At 44.5% G+C, this 27,194-nt stretch overlaps 1 protein-coding gene across 2 annotated transcripts in view; it reads right to left on the bottom strand.

Annotated features, from left to right (window-relative positions):
• The window catches only part of LOC124187759 (glutamate receptor ionotropic, kainate 2-like), a 63,542-nt gene extending 40,742 nt beyond the window's left edge, over nucleotides 1-22,800 (bottom strand). For both annotated transcript variants that reach the window (XM_046579873.1, XM_046579872.1), the window contains exons 1-4: nucleotides 22,527-22,800; nucleotides 22,313-22,415; nucleotides 18,109-18,288; nucleotides 1,125-1,286 (exon numbers count right to left, since the gene is read on the bottom strand). In XM_046579873.1, coding sequence (XP_046435829.1) covers nucleotides 1,125-1,286; nucleotides 18,109-18,196 — 250 coding nt within the window. In that variant the 5' untranslated portion in view covers nucleotides 18,197-18,288; nucleotides 22,313-22,415; nucleotides 22,527-22,800. The remainder of the gene's footprint in view (nucleotides 1-1,124; nucleotides 1,287-18,108; nucleotides 18,289-22,312; nucleotides 22,416-22,526) is intronic.
• Nucleotides 22,801-27,194: the final 4,394 nt, after the last annotated feature.

The raw sequence follows: 27,194 nt of genomic DNA, 5'->3' as shown, positions 1-27,194 counted from the left end.
CCGAATCACATCACACTTCGCTGCCCACCGAAGGAGAGAGGGAGAGGTGGACAAGAAGTGAAATGAAAAGAAATAAAATAAACGCCCGTCACGCACGCTGTTCCATACACAACACAAAACGCGAGAGATGTCGTCCGGACGATTGGGATTCATCGTGCGTTTCATCGAGCAGATAACCATTTCAGATATTGAATTTTACCGCGTTTTTCGTACCGTCAACCGATACCTGACCAGAGCGGTCAGCGCCGCTGAATGTGAATTCAACTAAATAACAGCTTTCCATGGATAATGGTCGAGCGGATTTTACCGCAATCTCGCATGAACCGATTTTCCGAAAGCAATTCCGTGCTGTTTATTTTACGCAATATCCGTCGGCACGAAGATCCCGGCGAAACTCGAACACGGAAGGTAATGGTTTGTTGTAACGTTGAATCATCGATTCTTGCACAGGAGTCTGGATTATCGGTCAACGGGGATGAATGGGGATTTCAAGACAATCAACCCCCCGAAGAAAACAAAAATACCCCGTATTGTCTCACTCTACACACATTTAATCGGTATAATTGTCAGTCCATTTGTCATATAGTTGAATACGTCGTCTCAAATATTGCTGTCAGCCGCATGTCCAGATTGAAAATTGTTCTTACATAATGCTCATTACAGACTGGCGTAGCTTAGTGGGGTCTAATTAAGGGAATGATATGTAGCACGTAATTGCGACCCATTGATAACGGGATGTGGAGTTGTACATAGAGGAGTGCAGGATGTAACAATAGTCCGGGTGGATGGAGAAACGGGTATGTAACACACGTAATGGACTAGAATGGTGAGATCCGCGTATAGACAAGCGCTTTATGAGGTAGAGTGCAACCGTCGCGGAACATCCATGAGCTGGGTATATTGCCGGGTGATAAATTCATGCTGGTTCAACCGGCTCGACCGGAGTAGAACGGAGTAGCGTTGATATAACGTTACCGTTGGGTCTTTGTGAGCGGTAGCATAACTCGGAGTATAAGGCACACCGTATACGGTGCTCCTCGCGACGTGGTTGGAACTGACTCCATTGCTGGAGGTGGACAGGTAGGTGGGCATTAAACCGCGATTACGCGTCGTCGGAAACTGACCTTTTTTCGAAGCGTGGAACGAGTCATCTCTCGGCACGTACTGGATGTCGTAGGCGAGGGTTGTGTGGGGCAGAATGGTCCGGTCCTCGTTGATCTTGTACACCGCGTACTTGAACGCCAGTTCGGTGCTGCTATCTTTTTGGTCATGAGTGAATATGGCACCTGAAACCAATTAAACACGTCGTTCATATCGAGACCCGATTATCCTGGAGCTCCAGTCTCTATCCTCGAATGCAATTTCATTAATTACCGATCGATGTCGCGCCCTCGAGGAGGAACGGAGGGGCGGCTTAGTTCGTGTCAAGCATCGCGCGCTAAAATGCAGTTCGATAATGACAAAGCGACAAAGGGTCTGCTTGCACAGACGAGGCCACTCCCGAGTGTCACGGTTGCCTCTGGCGTCGTCCAAGCCGGGGGATCATCTCGCGGAAAAGATGAGACCTCTGTACCTACAGTCGCTGGGGACCCCGCTAAGGACCTCGCTTCTTCATTACTCGGTGAATGCAAGATACCGAACAGCCGGTGGTGGTGCCACGGTCTTCCACTCCCTCCGGACGTCTTTGCTACAGCTTGATGATACACCTTGGATCTTTAGAATCTGGGAATGGGACGAAGGTTGAAGGAGACGCCCAGTGGGCACGGTTCCAAAGGAACTATCCAGCCGCGCCGCACACCTTAGTTCCGCAAATAATTTGGTCAAATCGCTCGGGGATGTTTGCCGGAGTCTATTCCTTCATGCCTCCTTGCACCCAGGTACAACACGACCTAAGATAACACGAGCCCTCCTAACCCACTGCCAAAGGCATCCGGCTACTGATACCGGACAAAGATGCAGTCCGGTTCAAAGATTCCACGAGATTGTACACACGAGTACACACGAGCTGGATCTACGATCCGCAACTGGGTCAAGGCTTGGAAAACACCGGGGGAACATTACACATTCGCGAAATGAGAAAATCGCGAAGGAGCCTCGCGAATTGCTCGGGGCTGATTGTGAGAGCGGCGGAGCAACGTCGAGCGAATTAATTGGAAGTGGATCGCCTTCTGCGGTTGATCTTAAAAACGAAATGAAAATTGTTTTTACGTCCGAAGGTGAGCGCGGGCGGTGGATCACCGAGCATGCATCTACAGTCCCGCAACGCTACGGCAGCAACTAATTAATTAAGGACTTTGGAATAACACGAGAAGGTGCAGCAGCGCTGGGAATGCTTCGCTGTGTTTTCGTACTTAGTTTCCAGGTAGGTCGGTTGGTTGGTACTGGGTACCTACTCTCGGGTTTTCTCCTGCAGTAGTTACGTTCGTTCATTCGTTGGTTGGTTCGTTCATATATACACGCACACACACACACACACATATATATATAAATTCAACTCAGTCTGTAGCGAGCCCTGGTTACCCTGGCAACGGAGTGCCGGGAACATCTTTGGAATAGCAGAGACATCGGCGGTCAGGTTAACCCTGGGAATGCGGCATAAACACTAACGGCGACTTCCGGCTTCCAGTCGAAATCGCTTAGAGCAGCCCATGCCTTACGGTTCGTGACGAAAACGTACCGGAAGCTCGTAGGACCACGACATCCATGCTGTTAGGGAGCATTGCAAGATTCCTATATCTTTTATCTCGTATTTGTCATTGACTCGAGGAAAAATGCTTGCAACAAGAGTAATTAGTAAGGAACGAGTTGTTCAGGCTGCAGAGTTGAAGAGAACAAGAAAATGGAGAAAAAATATAGAAAGAAAATTTGTCAAAATGAGTCAAGGAGTCACGAAGAGGTTCAATTTTACTGACTAAAGTCCTCCGCGAGTCGAAGGAAGTTATGAAGTGTATAAGTGTCTACGGAATTTTCAAGAAGCCTCGAGGCTCGAAACACGGGGTAAAATGTTAATTTATCACTGGGAAAAAGCCCCGAAGTTGGAACCCGGAGAGTCGTTCGGAATGACAAGATCCTTGATCCCCGGGATATTGTCTTTTTTGCATAATCGTGTACTTTGGTTATTTACTAAGTTATATCGGCGAGGTGAGGTTTCGGTAACCGATGAAACGTTGTTTGTGTTAAGAAGATCGTTTTTCGCATTGAATTCTAAATCTGGCAGTAAATTGTGATCATGATTTTAATACCCACGGGAGAAATGTCTGGATAAAATCATTTCAGGGAAAAAGTAGGATCGAAGAATTATGTCAATCTGCGGGGTAGCCATAGATTTCATGAATAATCAGAATTAAATTAAAAAGGTCAATCAAACGTTCGGTATGTTTTAATTAAATTGTATGCACATCGTATCAACATCACGTCAAAATATTCAAAGCTTGCTTAGTCGAATGATATGAATTTGACCGCAGATGCGTGAATTTTTTTAATTAAATTTTTTTAACCCTACCGTGCAGGGAACGTTGACCGTGTTTGATTATCTGACGAGTGATAAAACGGTCACAAACGGTAGAAAAAATAATTAAATGATTGAATAAATAGTTGACAAAGCTAAAAGCAAAACAAGGTTTAAAAATCCGCAATTTTTCAGCCGAAGCTTGTTTTAATAAATTTCGAAAAAAATCGACGGTTATTAGAAATTGGAAGGGAAAAAGCCCTACAATTTCTTTCTGTAACTTGTTTTCCCTTCGAAAGAAAGTTCGGTTGAAAATATAAACTCGGAGGCGCGTGAGCCGCTGTTTAGGTTCGCAATGCCTCGCAAGGGCGGGATGAAAATGCGACGTACGACCGTTGCTAATAATAAGTACGGAATAGCTTGTTGACCCGGCTTATCGTTACACGGAGTGTAAGCCCTGCGCTGAATCCGCATAGGATTGTTGCGACCGTAATTTCACATCGTCCCTTTTGCATCCGGCGGGCAAGTTTATCCGCCAACGTATAACAATGAAAAGGGTGACGGTAATAATAACGAATCTAATTAGTTCTGCAATTAATAGCTGAAATTCAGCGATAGTCAATCCACTGCTTTCATTTTTGTAACAATTTTATTTTCATTTTTTCTATTCGCGCTTTTTCCCCGGAGAGTAGGCGAAGTTATTTAAGGGTAAATATGTACCCACAATATACCATCAGACGTCGATCCGACACGGATGAAATGCATTTGCATGTTAAAAAATGAACACAAAGGGGGTTAGAAAACTATCTTGAATAAGTGAACAGGATTGATTTGTGCTAGAAAAATGTTACCCTTTATCGAAATCGCGTTCAAGCTCCGATATTGAATTTGCATCTGATTTTCCCCAACATAGTTTTCATCTAGAGAAGTCTATAAAAATTTTCCCCTCTGGCTAGAGGAGAAAGAAATCGGTTTTCTACGCTTCGGCGGGAGATCATCCTTAAAGTGAATCGAATCAACGTCGCGTCGGCTAGCATTACCGATAATTTCACAGCAGTACGTATCTCTGCATACGGGAAAGTTTGAACGGATAGACTGAATTCCGGTTGATCGAACGCCTCGGTTCGGTAAGTGAATAATGTGCCAAGAACGACGCGAGCAAACCGGGTGTAACAAGATTACGGTTAAATTTGAGATAAATCTTAGGAAGCCAATAGTTCACCGAGAACATACCTCGTGTTCGCGTGATATAGATATATGTGTAGCGTTCAAGTGACGGACGAGGGGCGATAATGTGACACTCTGTTTTAGCGGGGCCAAAGAATCTGGGAAAAAGGATAAAGCGGCGAAGGTTTTTGGTACTTTTTGCCCGACCGCCGCGCTTCGAGCAACTGGTTGCAGAAACCGACATTAACTTGTTCCTAACCTCGATCGAGATTGAAAGAAAGACCCGGAGGATGGAATTTCATCGCTCCTACCTTCGTCACTGTCACCCCGCTGCTTTTTCACCAGGCGATCGTATTTTTCGGAAGAATGGAAAAAACGAATACATCCAGCCGTGTACAAATTTTTTCTTAATGCAATCTCATCTATCCGTATATAAATTACAGATTTAAATAGATTTAATTTTAATATTTGGTTAAGTGCTCGATCGATTTCGACGCAAAATTTTTGGTTCACGCGATGAATTTCGTCCCGTTTCATCGTCAAATACTGTCGACTACACTTCCTCAATTTTCGGTTATTTCCGAGCCGGTTTGGGGGGCTAATTAATAGATTGTGCTCGCGTTGTTTTCAGCTCGAGTATTATACAGCCGGACGTAATGAGGCATTGTTATTGAAATTAATTTGGCTAGTTGGCGGTCACTGACCGCTTGACCATCGCCGGTATCGAGGACTGGTGCCAACCGAAAATTTTCCACCCCGTACCGACCGCATAACTCGAGGGTGCGAGCTGTGACAATTTCCCGAATTACGGGTACAGTGTCGGTAGGAAATAGGGTCATCCATGGAATTAGGGTAACCATTGTAGCCCATCCTACTTATCCAGAGGTTAAATCCAGGTCAAGCAAATCCTCAAAGCCGTCGCCGATTATGCTTGAGACACGCGTGTGTAATACAGGGTATTCATCGACGTAGTTTCTTTACGTATTCACAATGCCTCGAAATGTTTCGTGTGCCCCAAATTTAGGTCCTTACGCGTTTTTTCACGCCTCAAACACGAGCTCGAACAATTGTTTAAAACCAAGATTCCTTTTCCATGGTCTCAACGTTTTTTGACTTGGAAGCTGGTGACGAATATGAAGAATTCTGGTGTGGATTATGATTCGTGGGGAAATTTGTCCCCGTCGCGACGGTGATATCCGGGGCGAATTTATACCCCAGGGGAACAACTCGATAATATCTCAATAACCAGAGCAATATGGGTTCTACTGTGGCTCCCGGAGTATTTCTGGATCAACACCCTAGCGAAGCTGGATCGGGGGTCGGTTCGGGGTTGCGTCAGCCGCGTGTGGAAATAGGGAGAGAGGGAGAGTTTAGCTCGTTGTGGTTCCCATGAATACGGGATAAGGTATGAAAGTTTTTTGCGCCCGACTAGCGCCGGTCTGACTCTGTCTGATACGGCAACCGTGGTGGAGGATCAAGTTCGATTGCCTGATTATCGGCTGTAACTTCACTACCCGCGAGTTGTGTTTCGCGAATACAAATCCGCCGAGGCTTCGCCCCGGGTTTTCAGGGGCTCGTCATTTTGATCCGTCACAGTTTTTCCTACGTACTTGACAGATCGGTCGTCTCTCGTTCGTTCCAATCTCCGTCAAGTGATGATAAAAAGGGCGGTAATCGGACGGGAGAACTTCAGTGAAATTGTAAACTGTTTCGTACTCGTATCAAACGTACGATCGGCAACCATTTCGAATGGTGATCTCTCTTCAGGACTATCGCATTGGCGCTAATTTGAGTGAAATTCAGAGAGGGAATGTACTATGTATACATATATACACGTATATACGAATTCCATAGGAGTATCTACTCGCTCTTACACAATTTCAAACGAATTTCTCTGGAAGAGAAACACCAAGCGGTCGAACAATATCGCCGTGTAGAAATATCAGCGCTCGCAGCGCCAGTACTAAAAGGTAATTGGATTTTATTGCTCCTCCGGGAAACAAGGATACTCACAGTCGGGCAGACCTGGAGGAACGCCGTTGACCATGTTTCACCTTTCACTTTTCGCGACGCTTGATGCAGCTGATAAAAGGAAAAATTATATCGAAAAATTTTCACGTCAATTACCTCGGACTCTCCATACTTATACGAGTGTCAAACTTCCGGATTTACGGTAAACTAGAAGAATTGATTTCAACCCGACATAAATCCCTTGACAGGCGGTTCCTTCGACGATTTATTTACTCGTCGTTCGACGTTGCTCGACGTTTTTTGCGGCCGAGGGGCGCGTTTATTGCCGGGTGTCGGTCACTCCGGCTTCTATGGCAATTTTTATTTCCGCCAAACAGGCAGTACCAACACACCGCCCATAACCATATCGGCAATCTGCCGCTCGTACGCGATTCGCCCCATTTTCTCCCGGCAAACCGGACGCCGGGTTTCCTAGTCGGAAATTTAATCGACGATACTCGATTATTAACCCGAGGTTCGGGCTTTTGGCGTCGGGTCGCAATTACGGTACCGAGGCTGCGAGTTCGCCGTCTGCCTTTTCAGTATCTATCGAAATTCAATTTTCTGCCCTAATATTTTGCAGCCAGAATCGATCGTGAATTCGGAAATTCGTTGAAAAATTTCATAGTCGGGTATTTTTTCAGCCAAATTTCTTTGACTTTTCCAGGATTTCGGCTTTCGGGTGGCATTTTTTTTTTTTTTTTTCGATCGCCATCGACCCGATCGGGGTTAATTAACCGTTTTACGATGTTCGCCGAGCGTTTATCGCTATAAGCTCGACGTTTTCGTGCACCGTATACAGTATCGAACTGCTTGCGCAACATTTGGGATTAGATCGGCATACACGTGATCGTAAAAGCTCGCACATTTACCACCTCGTGCAGCCCGAGACCATTATCTCGAAAATAAGTGGACCTCTGACGATAACAAATGATTCCTGCAGCCCTTCCGCGGCATTAACTCAGTAGCATCTATCCCCGCCTGATTTTCGGGATATACTCATTTTCCGGTTTTTCTCCTTCCTTTTTCCGGAGCTTTTGCACCCCGTAAATCCGCCTCGCGAGCCACGCTCAATAAACGATAAAAACGAGATCAGCTCCATTGTCGTCCCATATTCCACGAAAAGTACATACGTATAAATTCAAAACGAAAATCACCAAGCGCCCGAAAAAGTTTTCATCAAAACCTAAAAAATAAACGAAACATAGAAGCATATTTTTTAAACTAAATCAGGGAACCAAGGACTAATGAAAAGTGGTCGAAAGGCTTTTCGAGCAACGAAGGTTGAACACAGGCAATCGCACTGTCGTACTTGAAAATTTGAAAGCAGCGGAGGGTAAAGGGGGGGGGGGGGGGGGGAGGGGGTGGCACGTCTCCCTCGATACCGTATCTTGGTATCGTTGAACACGTCGACGGTTGTGTAGGTGAACGAACGTGCGAGTGGGATCGTATACGCATAGCAAAGACGAGTGTGTCGAGGATGGATAGACGACGAGGGTTGTAATGCGATTACACTTCGGGGCTTCATCGGCTGTCCCTGGACCCACCCGTCGGATTTCCAACTATTGACTCGTCCCGGCTAAATATTTCACGCGATTCGCCTCTTCGTACTGTACCTGTGAATTATACCTAAGCGCAATATAGGCAGGTGTGTAAGGTGCTATCGCGATGTACGTCGATGCCGTTCGTTTGCTTTATATATCACGGACTTTTTACCGTCGGTATCGCTCGTTACAACGCGAATTTCCCTTGTAGGTACGTCGCATTGTGACCCTGACGCGTGTAAGTATGGTTATAATGGTACGTAGAGTGCGCTGTTGGTGGATTGATTCCCCAGCGTTAATCGGACATTTTATTTGCCGGTCGTATTACGTAATGCCGCTCGGTGTAGAAAGGAAACCGTCGAATAAAGCACGGAGTCGGAAGAAGCGAGCGATTACTGCCGACTGTATTCCAATTTTCTTGTAGTAAGCACGTGTTATTTATTTGTTTCGAAGATCGGCTTCCTTTGATGAGATAATTTGAAATCTAGCTGAAACAAATAATTGTGATAAATTCGCGTCAGGTTCACGTTTAATTTGAAGACTACAGTTTCCTCCCCCTTGTGCATCGAACTATCGCCTTAAATTCCTTAGTCATTCGTGTATCGGCAATGAATCGCCATGTGGAATAAATTCCATCCATCCAATATCCTCAGAGCCATCCTTTATTCCGCCGTATAACCTCCTGGAAGCGGTTCGGTATACACAAAAGACAGCGTATGGAAGTGGGGAGTAAAAACATCGTGACGGAAGATGAATCGCGTGCTTTTTGGCCCTCCGTGATCGCCCTGGATGGCCGCCAGGTAATTTAGGACATTGCCCGTTAGCGGTAGACTAGGATGTACTCCTGCAGGATGTGGCTACACGCTGAACGCTGCGTCCCGGCGGATGGCTCGAGCCTTGTACAAGTAACGCTCCGGTATCGTGACACGGACCACGCGGATGGTTTGGAGGGCAGTTATCGCCGGTGAACAAGACGGAACAACCTTTCGTCTACGGGAGAAACCGTGACTTTATGGAGTGTCCTTGAAGAGGTGTGTGAAAAATTTTTGCATCACCGCAGTCCCGTGTTTATCATCATTGTCAGCGGCGAAAGCTGTGGGTCGAAATACGAAGTGTGACTGACTTAAATTCGCTTTAACCTTCACCGGGATTTCGGACCTACACGTCGTTCAGCCAAGAAGGATACCGCCTCGCTTGACTCGGCTTACTTACTCTAAGGAAATCTCGAGAATCCTTTGAAGGATCAGCGGCTCGCCACAACGCAGACAAAGAAGCGGAACGGCGAAAGCTCGTCCGGACTTGAAAGTCGTTTTAAAGCACCGGCCTCGAGAGCGGCGGAAGGGTGGCTCTTTATGCCACACAGTTGACCGAGTGCCGAGCCAGTTGTCGCACCGTCTGACAATGGTGATCAGTGCCGTCGTTTTAACGCGTTAAAACCGAGGTTCAACACTCTGTGAAGATTGCATCCAGCTGTCCCGGATATCGACGGAGAGACGTCGTCTCATCGTCGCTCTCTGCGAAATGATTTCAGAATGAATTTGTTGTTGGAACAATTCAGCACGCATTTGATATTAAGTTGTCTAAGACGTGATTGCGATTGAGGAAGAAATTGAGTCTTGAGATGCTTGCGAGCTTGCGGCAAATAAATAGTACACAGATCGAAATCGCTCGGTCTTTACGTCCGCGTTGTGCTCTTTTTTTTCCGTGAAAATAGAGCGATTCCAATCAAGTCATTTCCGCAAGCTCTTGAGCTTTTGAAATTCGTTTTCCTTCGATCGGTGAATATTTTAATCATCGTGAATATATCGTGTTTAGTGAATTCGACATCGCTCTGTATTTCAGTAACTGAAATCTCTGCAGTCTTCGAAAAAAGGGAAATTGACAAATCGAGTATGTTGGGTAAAACGACTATCTCGCGGAAGGGGGGGGTGTCAGAGTAATGGAAGAAAGGAGAAATGACTGAAGAGTAAGAAAAATGAAGGAGATATATTTCAGAGGGGGATCATCGCTCTCGTACTGAACTATGAAAATATATGTATACTCTCTCACGCAAGCATACAGTCTTCTAATAGCATATCTACTATTCCACGCGCCGACGTCACCAAACTTTTAATACAAACAGCGACTCGGCGCCGTGCGTCCTGCAGATCGGGCACTGCAAGCTCGTCCTCGTCGTGGGTATAATCCCTGCTCTATTATAAAAAAGCATGAAAAACTACTCGTTCAGACATGCCGGGATGAAGTTAACGAAGTCCGTTTCAAAGAAAAAAAAACACTAGTATTAAAGTAAGTTGAAATACTCCGAAGAAAGACTCTTGAACGTTTTTTGCAGATTGAAGGACTCGTGATTTTTTTTTTTTTTTTTTTGGCAAGAGTCAACGATATTCGCAAAGTGTAATTAGAAGATGGAATTTAGACCGACGACGATACCAGCTGGTTTCAAAAAACCAATGGAAGAAAACACCAATAAAGAGAAATAAACATTTTTGTTCACCCGGATTCTTCATTGGAAAGCGGTCAGCAAGTCAGCTAATTCAGTCTTCATGAAACTTTCCATCGACCGAAACAATGCGGCGTCTATTCGATCCTCCAATTCTGTTCGTAGGTAAGATTTCTTTTTTTCGGATCTTGTGTAAAATCGGAATGCAATAGAAAGCACGCGATGCATCGAGCATGAAGAATTACGCGTTTGTATAAATCAGGTTCGTATATAGGACAAGTTTTGTATGCAAAATCGAAAGCAATAAAGTGACCCAGGAGGTCAACGCGGTCGGAGAATGCAACTCGGACTCGAGGATTCGAGAGAGATAAGGATTCGAGATGAGGGTGAATCCCGGGGGATGTTCGAAGTGCTGCAGAAAAGGATAACGCGCGACTTCTGCTGAGTTACGGGCGCCGATAACCTCGACAAACGTTGATATTTATTCCTTGGCGCGAAAATTAATCCCCGGAAGTGTCCAATCGGCCCGGAATCCCGAAACGGAATAAATACCCGGTCCATGAGTTCGTCACTTTCGATAAATTTATTTTCAGTACTTCAATTTCAAAGTCAAGTGTATAACACAAGGTCCTTCGCATAGAGAATATATGTCAAGCCTTCAGCTCGTGAATTCGTTGAAAGCTCAAATTTCTCGAGTAGGTAAATTTCTCACGAACCGAAAGGTGATGAGAAAGAAAGAAATAAGTTGGGAAGAGAAGGAAGTGTTGACGCAAAAATGAGCAAGTATAGCGCGATGTTCGCTGTTAGTCTTCGCTTCCTTTTTTTCTCTCTCCAACTTTTACGACGTTTTTATGCTACTCGCCACGACATTCGGTCCTACATGAAATCAACCTCCGGTATATAATGTCACCAGCCAGGCGGGCGGGGGGGTGGAATTACACGTTACGAGACTTTCAGACTCGCGTCCCATCTCAGAAGAGACAAATTAGGCCCCGTTTGATACGCGCAACGATCAGAAAAAACCTCTGCGGATGATGACAATTCACGAACAGGAATGCAACAAAACGATCCACAATTTTTACAAGTTTCGGTAAATCAACGCCAGAAGCGTACTATTTATCAAATTCAATTGCGAGACGCAGTGCAGGATTGGTTAAATCGATGAGTTTTTCACCGTTCCATTCGAGAATCACAAATGCATAGCGTGAGGTAATTCAGAGGGTGTGCAACGGGTGCTTGGAAAAAGGTATAGGAGTGTTCATCTGCAGGTTACACGCCGGGTCGTCGAGCAGTAACTGTGCGGTAATAGCGATCCACTGCAGCTTCCCCCTTGCGAGAATGCATTCCGCGTTTACCGCTGTTTATCGCGTCTGTAAAAGCTTGTCCTCGACTTCCATGAGAGGCGATACCATTTCTACGTACCGAGTAAACCGAGACCAGATGAGGAGAATTGTCGCGGATACTTTACTTCGTACGACAATTGTGAAAAATTCGTAAACGCAAAGTTCTGCCGGATAAATTCACCTTTCGAGTAACTTAAGCTCGCAAGTTTTTAAATTGCTGACAGAAATTGGTTCCGAATATTATAAATCTAATGAGAATGAAGTTAGCAACGTTACTCTAACGACGCGTGTGTACGAAAAATCGCTAAGTCGCATCTTTAGGAGTGTCGGAGACTTAGTAAACTATTAGAAACAAAATATACTTTAATTTTGAAAGGTCAACATGTTGAAAGTCATTTTTAAATTGCCCAATAATGACGATTCTTTTCAACCCGAGGCTTCGTTACGTTTACGTTACCAGCTTCAGCTTGATTAAATCCACGATCCATCTATTCGGACACCGAGTTGACAGACTTCGGTGCAGAACTACTTTGCGAGAATTACGACGAGTAGAAATTTGCTGCAGCTAAATTTTACCGGCCGATTCTGTGCGGTGATTGATTATCGAAAATATGATCGCGCCAGTGTGACACGCAGCGTGATTATCTACACGGGGACAAGTAACAGGGCTGAACTGGAAATGGGTAGCTCTCGATGCATCCGAACGTGCAGCATGCGGGGGTCAAATGGCCCATCGTGATCAATCAATCATACCCAGAGGGCCGTTCGAGTGCGGGATACTCGGCGCTGCAGCTTCCGGCAAAACGTTATTCAATACCGTTTTACCCTATTATGACCGACAACGAGGTTCTGGTTCCCGATTCGACCGATACGACCCTTGACGCCCCAACAGAGGGTGCCACAGATAAGAGCGAAGCTGGTCAACGTCCACGTGCCAAACTGTAAATTATTTTCACCGAATCACAACGCGTGTATATTTTTGATCATCGGCATCGAGGAATTTTCCAATTTCGCAGATTCGGGGTAACGTTGCTTTTAATTTTTTCATACTGTTTTCCAATTTGGTAATTCAGCAATTTGTCAATCCCTGCGGAGGGTGTATGACGTTTCGATCTGCAATCGTGAAAATCTCGATACCACTTCAGTTTGTTTTTCAATTTAACTTCGAGCTGTGCCAATTTGAAACTCGGAAAAAGAAAATTTGTGAAGGTTCGTGCACAGGCTGAAAGTCGTTTTGAAAACTTCTAGTTACTCCCGTCAAACTGTCGGAAATGTTTCAAGGAACCGAACGGAAAAAGAAGAGGAAGAAGGAGAAGGAGAGGAAAAAGAAATTTTGTAATAATAATCTCTCTTTCGGTGGGAAATTTCTTTTCTTTTCTAATTTCCTTTCTCACTCAGATACATACATTATGCACTAAACTGGTCCAAAAAAAGTCACCCTCTATTTTTTTTATTTCACTTTTTGCTCAAATAGGTGCTTTTAAAGTGGAATAACATATATTACATATTACTGCTTATAACAATTACAAAATAAATTTGCTTACGTTGAAAATTAATTACATGATTTCAAATCTAACCTTGAATAACATTTGACAGAGTTTAGTTGCCAAAAAATTATAAGATACCTTTTTTGTATAGAATTAAATTGCCTACGAAAACATGTATCGGAAGTTTATATAAATTGCCTCGTTACTGAGATACAAAATTCAAAAATAATAAAAAATATTTTCTCGTATTAATTGAATGGAAAATGAAAAATTGCCCGCAGGAACCACTAAATATTAACATTAAGGGCTCAAATTATAACAGGTGTCTGATTTCCTCTTGTTACAACTATTGAACATGTGACTTCGAAGAAAACTATAGTCGATTTTTGGGACCAGCTTATTACACATACGTTATGTAATTGATACGATCGCATCCAGGTCAATGGAAACCCTATATTCCGTCGTGCGACGTACAATCTGGTAATCTGAGGAAAGTTTTTTGTGTTCTATCAAGCATTCTACGTTAGCAGCCAAAAAAGTGAAGTGGCCGGTTAGTGGTCGTACATTGTATGCGATATATAAGCGTTTGCGAGTGGCTCCTTTTCTTATTTTCACCATCTTGGCTCGTTTTATCGATGAAAGAAAAACGAACAGCCACCGCCGACAATCACCTCTGATCAAAGTAGCAGATTCTTGGGAAAGTAGACTTTGATGGCTAGAGAGAGCGGAAACGAGAGGAGAAAGGAAAAGCAACGGATCGTTAGGCTTTATCTCAGCGAGATGTTCTTTGTTCCAAAAACATACAGAGAAGTCGAGAGAAAAAAAAAAACCAAATTAAAATAAGATAAGATAAAAATATGGCCAGAATTATTTATCATCGCATAGTTGTCGCGATATAACGTCAATGATAAATTGAAACTGACGCGAAAGCTTTCATTAAAATTCAATGAATTTCGCTTCGCAGCTTCTGAATTCTTTCAATCTTATTTCCCTGCTAAATCACGCTTGCGGAATTCTTTCTCGTCTAAACGCCCGCCTCGTTTCTCTTTCCATCGTCTTTACTTCGGGGGTTGAAATTGCGCCTCGATTGACGTCTGTTCGCCGTATACAAACCTCGTGTACATCGCTATTTGCAATTAGGGGTAGAGATACGGCGAGCGATTCTCGCCCGGGAGAAACGGGGCAAGAAATAGTAATCCAATAAACCATATTCGACGAGTAAAGCCGAGTCGAGTAAAGTCAAGTCGAGCCGGGGGGCTGTTTTGTCGGCTGTCTTCCGTCGCCCCGTTATATCGAGTTATCTCAGGGCGACGGTGGCGGCGGGGTAAACTTTGGGAACGTCATAAAGTAACCGAAAGTTTTCTAAGCAAGCGCGAGACGAAGTCCGGTCCAACTTTTTATCAATTGGCCATCATCTCAGGCTCGCGTTCGTTCCTCCCCGGTTTCTCCTTACTTTTCCCCACACCCCTGTGAAAATTCACCCCTAAATTTTGGGATTAAAATACCGTCCACGCGACGCAGCTAATATCGTGCGGAAATGCGACGTTGAAAATCGAATTCCACGGAAAGATTATACGCGAGTTGAAGGACACCGAAAAATACGACGATTACGGAAAACCAACGAAGGAGTTGCGAAAAGTTTAATTCTTTCGGTGCTGAAGTCCGATATCTTTTAGAACCATCTATTTACTTTAACCTGACGGCTGTGATTGAGAAAGGGGCTTTTATCAAATCTGGGCCAAATGACCAAGGAAGAAGAAACGCCTTAGCTGCAGATTCATCGATATAACGGTCCTTGTGTTCTTCTTTAAATCGTTTCAGGTGAAAGAGAAGAAGAAACGATCCTTCTTACTTTGCATTGCATCTATTAACTGATTCTCTTTAGAAATGTGTGAAGAAAATTAGTAACGCTCGATCGTAACATCGGGATCCTGGAATTACAATTATTGTTAAAAATAGGGTGTGAGAGTGAAATATTATTGGGGATGAATCTTGATATTGAGAAATAATATACCGAAAGTGACCAACTCTGAAAACCAAAAAAGGGTAATTCGATGAAAAGACCCTATTATCGAAAAAAATAGTTTTGTCCTTATTAAATTTTCTTTGATATAAAAAACGGTGAATCGAAGCGAAGCAAAGATTGAGTTACTTACCGCAGAGAAACAAGAAAATGAAAACAACACATTGACGTTTATTTGACGCGAGAGCTGCGACGCAAGTTTTATAAGTGTCAAACGCAGTTGTGCGCGATTTGAATTTAAGCTGCGTTAACCCGAGGTTACGCGTAAAGGTGCCATGCAGGGAAGTTACACTGTAAAATGAAAAAAAAAAATGTTTAAAAAAGTTTTTTCCAACAATATTACCTACCGTTCCCTCGATCGTTATACACACTAATATACCCGTTACAGCGAACCATAACTTTCGAGTTTCCCGCTGCAGCTAGCAGCAGGTAGTTTTACCGGAATTTAAAACTTTTATAATCTCGTACGTCAATATAATTTCCAGTGGAGGGTATAAGAGATAGAAAAAGAAAAAAAAGAATCTTACGCGGTTGCTGCTGCTGTTGCCAAGGCAATCACGGTCTTGGTAATTATTTCACATAATTCTCGGAAGATTTTCCTCCCTGCAGCTGCTTCTCGCAATATACGAATTAAAAAATGTAAAGTAAATTGAAAAAGGGGGTTCGCTCTCATTTTCAGTGAAGATAAAATAAAGTGAAAGGTGAAAAATATCGCTATAATCCAGAGCGGTGACACGGGCTTGTAAAACGGTTTGAAAACCGGTCGAAATCCCTTTCTAGCTAGACAAATGAACCTCGGCGAGTGTCTCGTCGGATTTAAAAAATTACACAGAAAAAGTTGGACGTCGGAGGGATTTTTCCTTTCTTCGAGGGTAAATAGGGCCGCAGTAGCGTTGAATAAAGCTCCTTTCCAGCCACGGTGATTCGTCATCTCATTCGCAATTTTCACCGAGATGACTATTCCCGAAATTACCCTCATTCTCTCCGTCCGCATAGAGTCGCGCACGCGTAACCCGCCCCTAAATTTTCAAGAAAAACGGGATAGGGTGGGATGAAGAAATACTCAAGAGGCGTAAAAAACCCCAAGAAAACCACGGAAAGGAAATGATAAAGAAGAAGGGGGAAAAAAAAACATATCTAGACAAGGAACAAGGAAAGAAAAAAGAACCATGGAATCTAGGCAAGAGATGAACGACTTTGAGCTTGCAGCGGGGATGCGGGAAGCTCGGTTTGACGGAGGCGAGGGGCTCCATTTGTTTCGCGGATCGCGTTGTTTGCATCCCCCGAATCTGCGCTCCGGAGATCCAACACCTGCGGACGTCCGGGTTTCCCACAGTTTTCACGGTTAATCCCAGGGACGAAACGGATTTCGCACCCACTTGTCGTTCGCGGAGAGAAACGCTAGGGAGCGAAATACCGAGTCTGAATTCCGCGGATGTGGACGAATTCGCAGGATGCTACCGGGCGACGATTCTGCGACCCACCGACAATGCACAATTGCCGTGTTGAGCGAGAAGAGGGATGTATAATGGAGTAGCGATTCCGGGCTTCGACGATGCCTAGCTGCTCAGGAAAATAACCGGCGTTCCGAGCTTTCGCCGCATGGTTACGGACTTTATTCAAATTCAAATTTACTTCAACATCTGCAGCGATATTCGAATGCAGCTCTCGGCTCGATTCGGAATCGTTGAGGTTTACTACGCGGGTGAAGTGTTCCGTGGAAAACGCGAAACACGTCGTTTTTACCCTGGGAAAATTTGCTGGAAGAGAATATATTTTTTATCGATTTAAGGTATACGAAAATTGAAAAGAGGAACAATTTATTTCCTGCTGTATATAATCCTGGAAAATGAGAAACTCTCGGCAATTGCGTAACGTCCGGTTTTCTACCGAAAACCCAGAATTGTGACATTTTTAGAAAATATTGGCGGTAACGCAAGCCGTGCTTTCCCGCAGAGCCGCGGAGTTATGGTGGAGGGTATAAAGCTTGCGGAGAAAGAAAAAAACGCGGACACATTTTTCGTTGTTATTTATGTTACGTTTAACAAAATATCCTTGGTCTGTGTTTATCATTCATGCATCTTGGGCCAGAACAGAATGGAGCGTAAATATACATGTATGTACGACTATATATATACATATACATATACATACAGATACGCAAGCACCCAAGACAAAGAAATTTCTCGAGTTTGGTTTTGCCCCGTTGGAATTCCTGCAGTCTGGGCGAACCATTTGGCTAACGACGAACGCTAAGCGGCGGAAATTAATAAATCCATTTCTGCTTCGGTGCTACTGAGATGCTGGGAAACCCTTTGTTTATTGCCATCGTAAACCGACAAGGATCCTTTATTTTCCAACAACTTTCCCGAGTTTCTCTCTGATTCGACAACAGCTTTGCGCTTACACAGCGAGATTGTTTTTAAAAACTCGCGTAGGTACTTGACGATTCCAAAGCTCAACAGTAGGCGCGTTTATTCGTGAGAAAATTAAAAGGTAGGTAGTTCGAAAATATAAAATTCGAATCATTCGTTCGATGGAAAATTCGTCTCATCGCGATGCTTTTCCTTTTGTTTCTCCAATTTAAGTTCCGTAGGTAGACGTTGTTCTCAACGCAACGCTTCAACTAACCGGTGTTAAGCTTACCGATTTTCACCACCGGCGGCAGTCCGTTCACGTTGACGATGTGAACTACGAAGACGGAGGCTAGCAGGCAGCCCAGGCCCCCCTTCATCGCTCATCTCGGACCGCCAGCCTTCCGCCAGCCCTTCGCCAGCCCTTCCTAAAACCACTTCCGCTTCCACTACTCGCTCCTTCTCTCGGAACCTGCAAAAAATATCACCAGAGTTCAGTCATTTGTCCCTGAATATTACAACGATGTGCATTGTAATCACTCGTCCGACTAATTTTCTTTGCAGAAATAACTGATTTCGTGTTTGAGAAAAAAAACAAAAAAATCACCCAGTTTCTTCAAAATATTTTACAGTAGTTATAATCTACAGCCCCCTTCGGATATAAATTAGCCTCTATGTACAGAAAAAAACACTTTGTCCAGAATTATTCCTGTAAGAAGTTGAAAACATCCTCGAGAAAAAAAGAAAATATGTACGATAAAAACTAAAATCTTGTCGCTTCTCCTCTCACTGCAAGATACCTACTCATGAAATTGGACCGCCCCCTGCGGTTTGTACCTTGTTCAATTAAGACGAACGATCATAGGGTGTAAAGATACGCGTTCTATGGGTTGTCCGTGTTTCTTGGTGAGGAAATCAGAACTCGCTAAATTGGTGGAAAGGGTAGAATTAATTTCTTCGGCAAGTGAGACACGGCGAGACGGGGAGGTGAAGCCTCACTTCCCGAGTCAAATTAGTCGAATAAAGTATGCGTCGAAGGGGGTAAGGATGCCGAGGCATCGAGGTCCTTTAAAGTCGAACCAACGGTTCTTTGCTTCGAGCCGCAGAAACACCCCCAGGACTCTTACTAAGCTCGCCTCCTGATCCTTAAGCCTTACACGCGCCAACGCACTTCCGACACGCGGGCTTCCACTGCGCTCCCTTCGTCCTTCTCCTTCTCCTTCATCTTCTTCTTTTCCCTGCCGAACTCTCGGAAAGTTTAGGGCACACGGCAGTGTCGCCTGCAGAGTAAATTTGCTGAGAAGGGAGACGAAGGTGGCGAAAAAAAACAAAAAAACAAAAAAAAACAAAAAAAAAAAAAACAGTAGAAAACTTCTCCCAAAGTTTTCTCAACGTTCGCGTAAGGGAGAAAGAAAATAAAAATATCAGCCGACATTAAAGAATGACGAGAAATTCGCAGCTTCGTACGTCTCGCTGTCGTATCGGAAATTTTATTATTTGGCAGTTTCCTGCAACTTTTATCAGACTTTTTCGTAGATGCGTAATTTCTATGCATACAAAGTATCCATATTTTGGATAAGACATACGGAGAGAGGATTTTCCTCCATTTTTAAGAATTTTTTTGGGAGAGCGAAATTTTACAGACTCATAGCGAGGAAGCCAGCCGGTATTACGCAAGAAAACCGAAACACGTCGAGGAAAAAAGAACCCTTCGAGAATATAGTGGGCGGGAAAATATCGGAGAAGAAACTCCGGCTCACTACGTGATTGTAATACACTTGAGTGTAATTGAAATGCTTCGAAATCTCGAGATTACGATCGGCGAATTCAAAGCTGCGTTTGTATGTGTGTGCATTTCTTCGGCCCTTCGATTATCCCGCCTGCAAAGCCGAAGGCTAAGTGAAACGAGATGCGAGAACGGATCGGCGATACGAGGACATTGGCATGTCGCAGCTAGGGTGGGGATCCCTTTCCTCCCGAGAAGATCCTTAAAGTCGGTATCGCCTATCGTACTCAGAATTTATCCGTTAATTAAACGGCACAGAAATAATGGAACAAAAGTATAACTAATTTTCACATTAATTCTCTCGCGTTCCCAAACTTTTCAATCGAACAAACCTCGTCCAATTACATATTTCTTATTTCTTCGAGATATTAGTTCAGCACTCGACGATCAAACGAGACGAAATATTGGCAATTAGATCGGAAGAGGGGGTTCGAATCAGCTCGGCGAGGATTCAACCGTTCTTCGCGGTGTATCAACAACGGCGGCCATTTTACGCCGGGGAAATTCGTCAAAGTATTGGAAACGGGGGCGCGGAATACGGAGGGAGAAATAAATAAGGCACGTGGCTTGCCTCGCGTAGCCCGCGAAATCCCGTGCAGGCTATTGACAGATCAATGGAAACTATAGCGCGAGACTAACGTGCAGACCGACTGGCGCCTCGGCGCGAATCTTCCATTCGCTCTCCGTTTCCCAACCGTCCCCGTGTGTGCTTACCCTCTATGGCATGGCATGCCCCATTCAGGCACGTTAACAGCCTGGAAATATAAAAGGAACTGCCATTTTTATCCAAAGGACGGAATTTCATCAGGTCTTTGGTTTCGGCCCTTCGACTCGAGCGGACAAGACCTTGCACGGAATTATTGTGCGGTCGGATTTTACCACCGGAGGAAATTTTACCGGAAAACGTCACGGCGTTGACTGGATTTCTGAAAAGCTCGAATGGTAATCAGGATAATCCTTGAAACATTTTTACACCTTCTTCAGATTTTTTTATTCCGGCATCCGTGCGTCGTTCCAGCTTTTTTTTTATCCCCGTATAATGTACGAAAATCATACTCTTCTTTTTTTTTTAATTAAACTTATCACAGATAGACAAAAAAAAGGGAAAAGAATTTCTCCGTAAATAAGAAAGAATTAACAGTGGAGAAAAAACAGGCAAATACGGAAATTTTGCAGAAAACTCTCGTGTTCCGTTTGTGGCGAAAATTTACTGGAATAATCAGAGCGGTTTATTCGGTTGTGAGATGCAGGGAGAGCCTGATTTGTTCGGAGGATAAAATCTCCCCCAGAAAAATAAAAGTGATGCAGGTATACGAGCAGCCAAGAGAATCATGGGCGCAGGGATGCTGGATGCATCGCGTAGACAATGAAATTATCTAACAAATGTACGCTATAAATAATCCCGATATGAATCTCAACGTTCCGAATGCTCACCGCGTACAAACATAGCGTTTTGAGAAAGCGAGCGTCAACAAATATACGTGGTGGAAACTTCGGGCAAATACTGTAATTTCACGATACGCTAGGAAAAAGAAAAACAAAATAAAAAAAAAAGAAAAGACTCAACATTAATTTGTAAGGAAAAGCGTTCTGAATAATAATTATCGATCTCGATATCATTAGTTGTGGGTTACACTGACTATTGATTACCTAATCGATTGATCGATCGATCGAATATCAAGTGAGCAATAAGTAACAGTTAAATTATCCAAGGAAAACATGATAATTTGAAAATCCAGAGAGAAGGAAATCGAGTGACGGGATTTCTGGTCCAGTATACCTGGATAGTTTTCTGACTGGGTTAGTAACGTCAAGTGATGAAATCAGCCGAAGGGTGAAAAGAAGGAGGGGATAAAATGGCGGCAAGATATGGCCATACGCGTGAGGCACAGAACTCGTCGGCGGTGGAGGGGATGCTTTATATTTCTTCTTCGAGAAAATTATAAAGCTCAGGGGTGGGTGTGAGACGGGGGCATAACGGGGGCGATGCTTCCAGTTAAATTGAGCTGGATGTCGCAGAGTTTTACGTCCGTTTGGGGATTTTGTTAGGTGCGGCTCGGCGATGCCGGTTACACACACATATATGTATATACGTTTTTCCCCGGCTGCAAAGCGGCTCAAAGCCTTGTCTCTACTATGGGAACGGAGTGAAGGGGGTCGAGCAAGAAAAAAACGGCTGTCGTGGAGGAGGGGGGACGAGGAAAGGTAAAAAGAATAGAAAGAAAATTGTTGGCCTTATCTTTTAAACGCTCCCCAGGCATGCCTAAGCCCCGTGCAGTCAGTATTCGTGTGTACCTTGTTTATACGCCCGCCATTTGCCCCTTCTCCCCCACCCCCCCACCTTCCCTTAACCATCCCGGCTTTATTATTCCATGCTCGCGTTTGCGACGCACGTGTAATGTCCGTGTCCTACCTGTTCACCTATACACATTACAACCCGGGTTGTTACGTCGAGCCTGTGCGAGGGATAAACTTTAGTTAGACTTTTCGGATGAAATATAATTATTCACGTTTTGGATCGTAAATTTATTCGATCAAAGCCTCTCTCGCTATTTATTCGCGCTTTGAGGGCATGTGACTTGTTACAATAAATATGTGCTTAAACGTTAAATATCGTACGCAGATTAATATGCAAATCGTAAAAGTACATCACGTATTAATTAAAAGTTTGAATTATAATACAGAATATTGAATCGATCGATCTACTTACGCAGTTGTCGGCGGTTGTTGTCCCCTCGAGAATTATCCCGCATCGGTTGTTTAACGGGTGAAAATATTATTATCCTCCGGCTAACCGTCGACGATTGGACAGCCTGATTGGTTTTCCCACACACAAGCAGAGCGAAGAAAGAAAAATAGAAAATAAGAGAGAAAAAAAAAAAACAAAAAGAAAAGAAAAAACAAACCGAAAAATAACAACTCACTGAAACTGTTCGACAGGCATATTTCCGCTTTCTCAGCCCCTCGATACTTATATTCGAAACGGACAATCGAGCTTGCGGGAGGAGAGAGACGGCGATCGAGGAACGCGACGCCGCGGCGCCTCGCGAGCTCTCGAAACTACACGAACAACTCTGGGAAAACAAGAGAAGCAGGAAGCGACTTACCGAACAACGAACACGCGAATCTAGTCCTGGCGGCGGCCGGCGCGCGACTGTTCTCTCCTCGTCCGAAGCAACCGCCTATGGCGCCACCCTTCGGCCTCGGCCGACGCGCACCGACGGCTACTACTAGTCTTTCGAAACTCGCCACGTGCTCGAGGAGCTTGCGGCGCCGGCGCCGAACGCGCACGTGGCGCAAGCTCCTCCTCAAGCTCCTTCCCGACACGTACCGCGGGTGTCTGCCTATTGCCCGGTATTCGAAACGAGAAATAACCCGTCGCCTCTGAGGATGCTTATATCCTTGCATGCGGGACCCCGACGCCTCGATGCTTGAGGGGAAACGTTTTTCCCACGACGAAAATGTCGTGGATATTTTTTACGTGAATTTGGTAATTCAGCACTGTTAAAAATTTCTGTATATTCGAACTTCCTGTACTGTATTGAAAGTTTTATTCGGACACGGAAAAGGAAATTCACCGTACGTTTACTGTTTATTCAATTCACAAATGCAACAAGGTAGTAAATTCAAATTAATTTTTTGTGATTTTTTCTATTGATTTTAGTAAAATCAAATTTTTTTATCGCGAGTTTAAGACATGTACACAGTAATTTACCTCGCTGCTTCGAATTTCTAAATTTGCAACCTCATTTCGTAAATTCACAATCATTTTTACCAATTTACATTTATTTCTAAGGACGACGTCGTAATATTTTGAAAAATTTTCCTCGAACGTATTTCATCGCCATTCTAAAACTACACGCGATTAATCACAGTACCTACTACCGATTGTGTTGTTACTATTTATGTGTCTGAATTCAAGTAGAATTCAATTTACCCAACCTTCACAATTTTCTCACAGAATTTCGTTGTTTACGTATCTTTTCTCGTGTATACAGATCTTCAATGCGTATCAAACGCGACTGGGCGGGGATATTTTCAGCTGGAAAAGCTCCGAGTTATCTAACCGGTAAAAGTGGTAACCAAATAGCTGTATATTATCAGATTTGCCAGCCACACCCGTGTGGAAGGACAACGTTCGGCATACGATGTTTAAAATTCGTTAGAATTGAGGGATGCACGTGACCTGCGTGCGAGGTTCAAAGGCGAGGATGCGTGAGGCGGAAAGCAGCTGATTCGTCCACCCGACTTTCAATGAGACCGCGAAAATTTGCATTTATCTGTCGGAGGGTTGAAGAGAGCGCGGTTTTTCGGGTCGCCGAGACGATCGTTCGGTGCGGTCGGAATTGAGACAAGGAAAATAACCTCCGCCGATGAGGATTCGTCGAGGAATACCTTATACGTAGAAGACGCGAGCCGCCGCACGTTCCGAACTTTTTACAATACCCGCTCATTACTCACCCCAGCAACAACCAGCAACCCCTCGTCGCGAATTTAATCTCCTCCAACTTGCGTGGCGCGGTAATTTATTCAAATTCTACTTTGTTCCAAGAGCTTATGCGGCGCATGTATACGTACACATGTATTTTACCATACCGAGTCTTGAATCCCGGAAACCTGATTTAAAATAACGATTGAACCGCAAGCCCTATTCGTCAAGTATAAGTTCGTCCAACAGACGACCAAAATCATCCAGTACGTGTTTGAGCATCGCACGTTTCTTCAAAGGGTCGGGAAGGCTGTTGTATTGCGTGTGTAAGGCACCCTCGCCGCGATGGTTTGGAAGTAAAACACAGTCTACGAGTGAATATAAACAGGGAAATATGTGTCTGCGTTTGCCCGAGCATCAAGTACCCCAGCTGTAAGCGGGGGGTTGTGCACACGGAAAATATCCCCGTCAACTTTCCTCGGGAATAACAATACCGTTTATGGTCGAGACGTGGCGCGGTATTGTATCGACGCGGGGCGAACGAAACCGAAGGCAGCTCAGCGCGTTATATGCATAATATACAAAGCCACGCGGTATAAAATCATTCTTGCAGGTTTATTGCAGTTCGCAAAGGCCGGCTCGAGTCGTCTGGATCTTCCCGTAATTTTTTCTTACTCTTACGATAAACTTTTTTACGGTTCCAGGCGTCCCGGTTATCACGTATTTAATAACTTGTATACGACTGGGGACGTTTCATCCTCGTTCTCCACCTCTTCACAGCCCTCTTTCACCTTCCCGGATTCACAAGATGTCTCGAATTTCTGCTGATGCGGAAGCTCGGCTCTTCTTATCCCCTCCTCCCCCTCCCCCTCCGCCGACCCCCGAATCTTGCCACTCGCTTTTTTCCCCGGTCCTTAGAACCTTTGAGGGCCATTGAAGTCGTCCTTATGCAAACGTGAGAATCACTGCTCCGCGCTGCCAAGATCGAGACACGTTATATTGGCACATACTTGTAAAAAAAAAAAAAAAAAAAAAAGAAAATGTGGAACGAGCATCGAACGACGTAAAATTTATTCAGAATTTGCACAAGAGTTGAAAAGCTGCATACGGTTTATCCCGACGAGAATAAACAAAGTTAAATGGAAATTTCTCGATTCGACAGGAGACTAAAACGTGGTTTTTCTGTTACGAAATTTGTTTTTCAATTCCTTTAACTCATTTCATTTTAATTTCTCCTATTCTCGAGGATAACGAACTAGCCAGTCTGAGGCCCTTTGTGAAAATGATAAAGTCGTTTGAACCTCCTCCAAAGGATGTTCCTTACTGTACTCGCAGTGCTTTTAATTTACCTTAATTGGCCGCTGTGAATATTCTTTTCCCCTCCGGTCTTCATTCCGAGCAGGAAAATTCTGCCGGTATCTGGGTTTATTACAGCAAAGAGAGAGAGAGAGAAAAAAACAACAGAAAAAAGTAAATAGTCAGATAAAGATGAAAGTAAAAGAGCAAACTGAACGGACAGAGAGCAAGAGACAGAGAGAGTGAGATAAAAGCGACGTTCACGCACGAGCAATTTACCTTTTGGTTCGATATGATGCTGCGACGTTGCGGACGTAAATTCAACCCCTATACATCAAGTTGGGGCTATACAACGAACATGCGAGAACTGTAATATAAATTGTAGTGCGATATGGGGCGTATATCAACTGGTAACGCTACATCACGATATTAGCTCCGCGTTATTGTATAATCGTTGCTCTTCTCATGCAGACAACGGCAACATGCATCAGAATTACAATTAATTAATTTATTTCCAGTTGATTGTACCGAGATGTTTGGAAATTCTCGTCGAAGAATCGTTTAATTATTTTCGCAATATTCTTATAAGTGCGGGTTTCGCGATGAGCAATTACGAATCTCCGATATCCACCGTCTAAGAAAGAAAAAAAATCCAATTTACAAGAGGAATAAGAAAGAGAGAGAGGGAGAGAGAGAGAAACGAGGAATCGCTAGGAGCGACTCGCGAATAAAATCATCCCCAGTGACGGGGGAGGTAAAATTATTTAAACGGATCGATGGGATGCACGTGGTCAAGGTATAAAATAACGTGCACCACCTGCAGCTTGCAGAAAGTCGGGGGATAACCGAGGCCACAAAGTGCAGCGGAAAGATGGCGACGCGACGATGAGAAAAAGTCGGATTACTCGAAGTTTCGCTCGTGTGTCAGCCGGCATAGCTGGGAGTCAATTTAGCAGGGTTGGCCTGGGAGCAGATAGCGACTTACATATACAAGCCCGCTTTATGCAAACGGACTTTTTGCGCCCCGGCAGCGGCGGATAAGCCGGGAGTAAGCTTGGCCGTTTATCCGGTCCCCGAAATCTTGAGATTCCCATGCTCGAAGGTCATGCGGGGGTCGAAGTTTCCAATCAACCCCTTGATAGGCGGCGACTACAAGCGGCGAGGGAAAAACTTCTCATTCTCCATTCCGACCTTGTCTCGTGCCGCAAATTTCCAGTAACTAGGTGATATCGGGCCAATGCAAATGCGGATTTCTCGCGACTCTCCGCCGTCTTCGAGCAGCCACGATTACTCGGGATCAAAGCTCGGCTCGGGGTGCTTAGCCGAGACTCAAACCCTTTGGAGGGCTGGTGAATCCGGAGCTTGCGCCGTGTTCGATCGCGGGAGGGACGAGCTTGAGGAAAGCTCCGAGCGATGGCGACGGCGTCGATTTTCTCCACTCTCCTTTCTTTCTTCGCCTCGTTTTTCCGCTTCAACTTTCGCGCACGATATTCTCGACGCAAGTCGTACGTTCCCGGGAACCGAACACTCTTTCCAGCTGTGCTTACCACACGTGATGGAATTACGGGCTCTCCCGGTTGATTCTTACGTTTTATTACCTTCCCGGTCCTCTTTCAGTTATGATACACATCACCGGCGAGCCTCCAGTTTCTCCGGACGTTGTAATCATTTTTCCTCCCCCGAGGCCACGCTCGACTCTCTGAGTCATTGGCGAGATCGACCGGCATGCTCCGTTGCATGTCGAGATACGTGGGTCCGAGGAAACGCGGCGACTGGACATCGTAAATTTAAACCACCGAGTGCAGGAACTTTCAGCTGGAGAACCGATTCCTGGTGTTTTGTCTTCCGATCCTGGCAATCAGGCCCC

Source organism: Neodiprion fabricii, chromosome 1, assembly GCF_021155785.1.
Source record: "Neodiprion fabricii isolate iyNeoFabr1 chromosome 1, iyNeoFabr1.1, whole genome shotgun sequence".
In the NCBI taxonomy this organism is placed as follows: Eukaryota; Metazoa; Arthropoda; class Insecta; order Hymenoptera; family Diprionidae; genus Neodiprion; species Neodiprion fabricii.
This window is presented reverse-complemented; position numbering and strand designations above follow the sequence as displayed.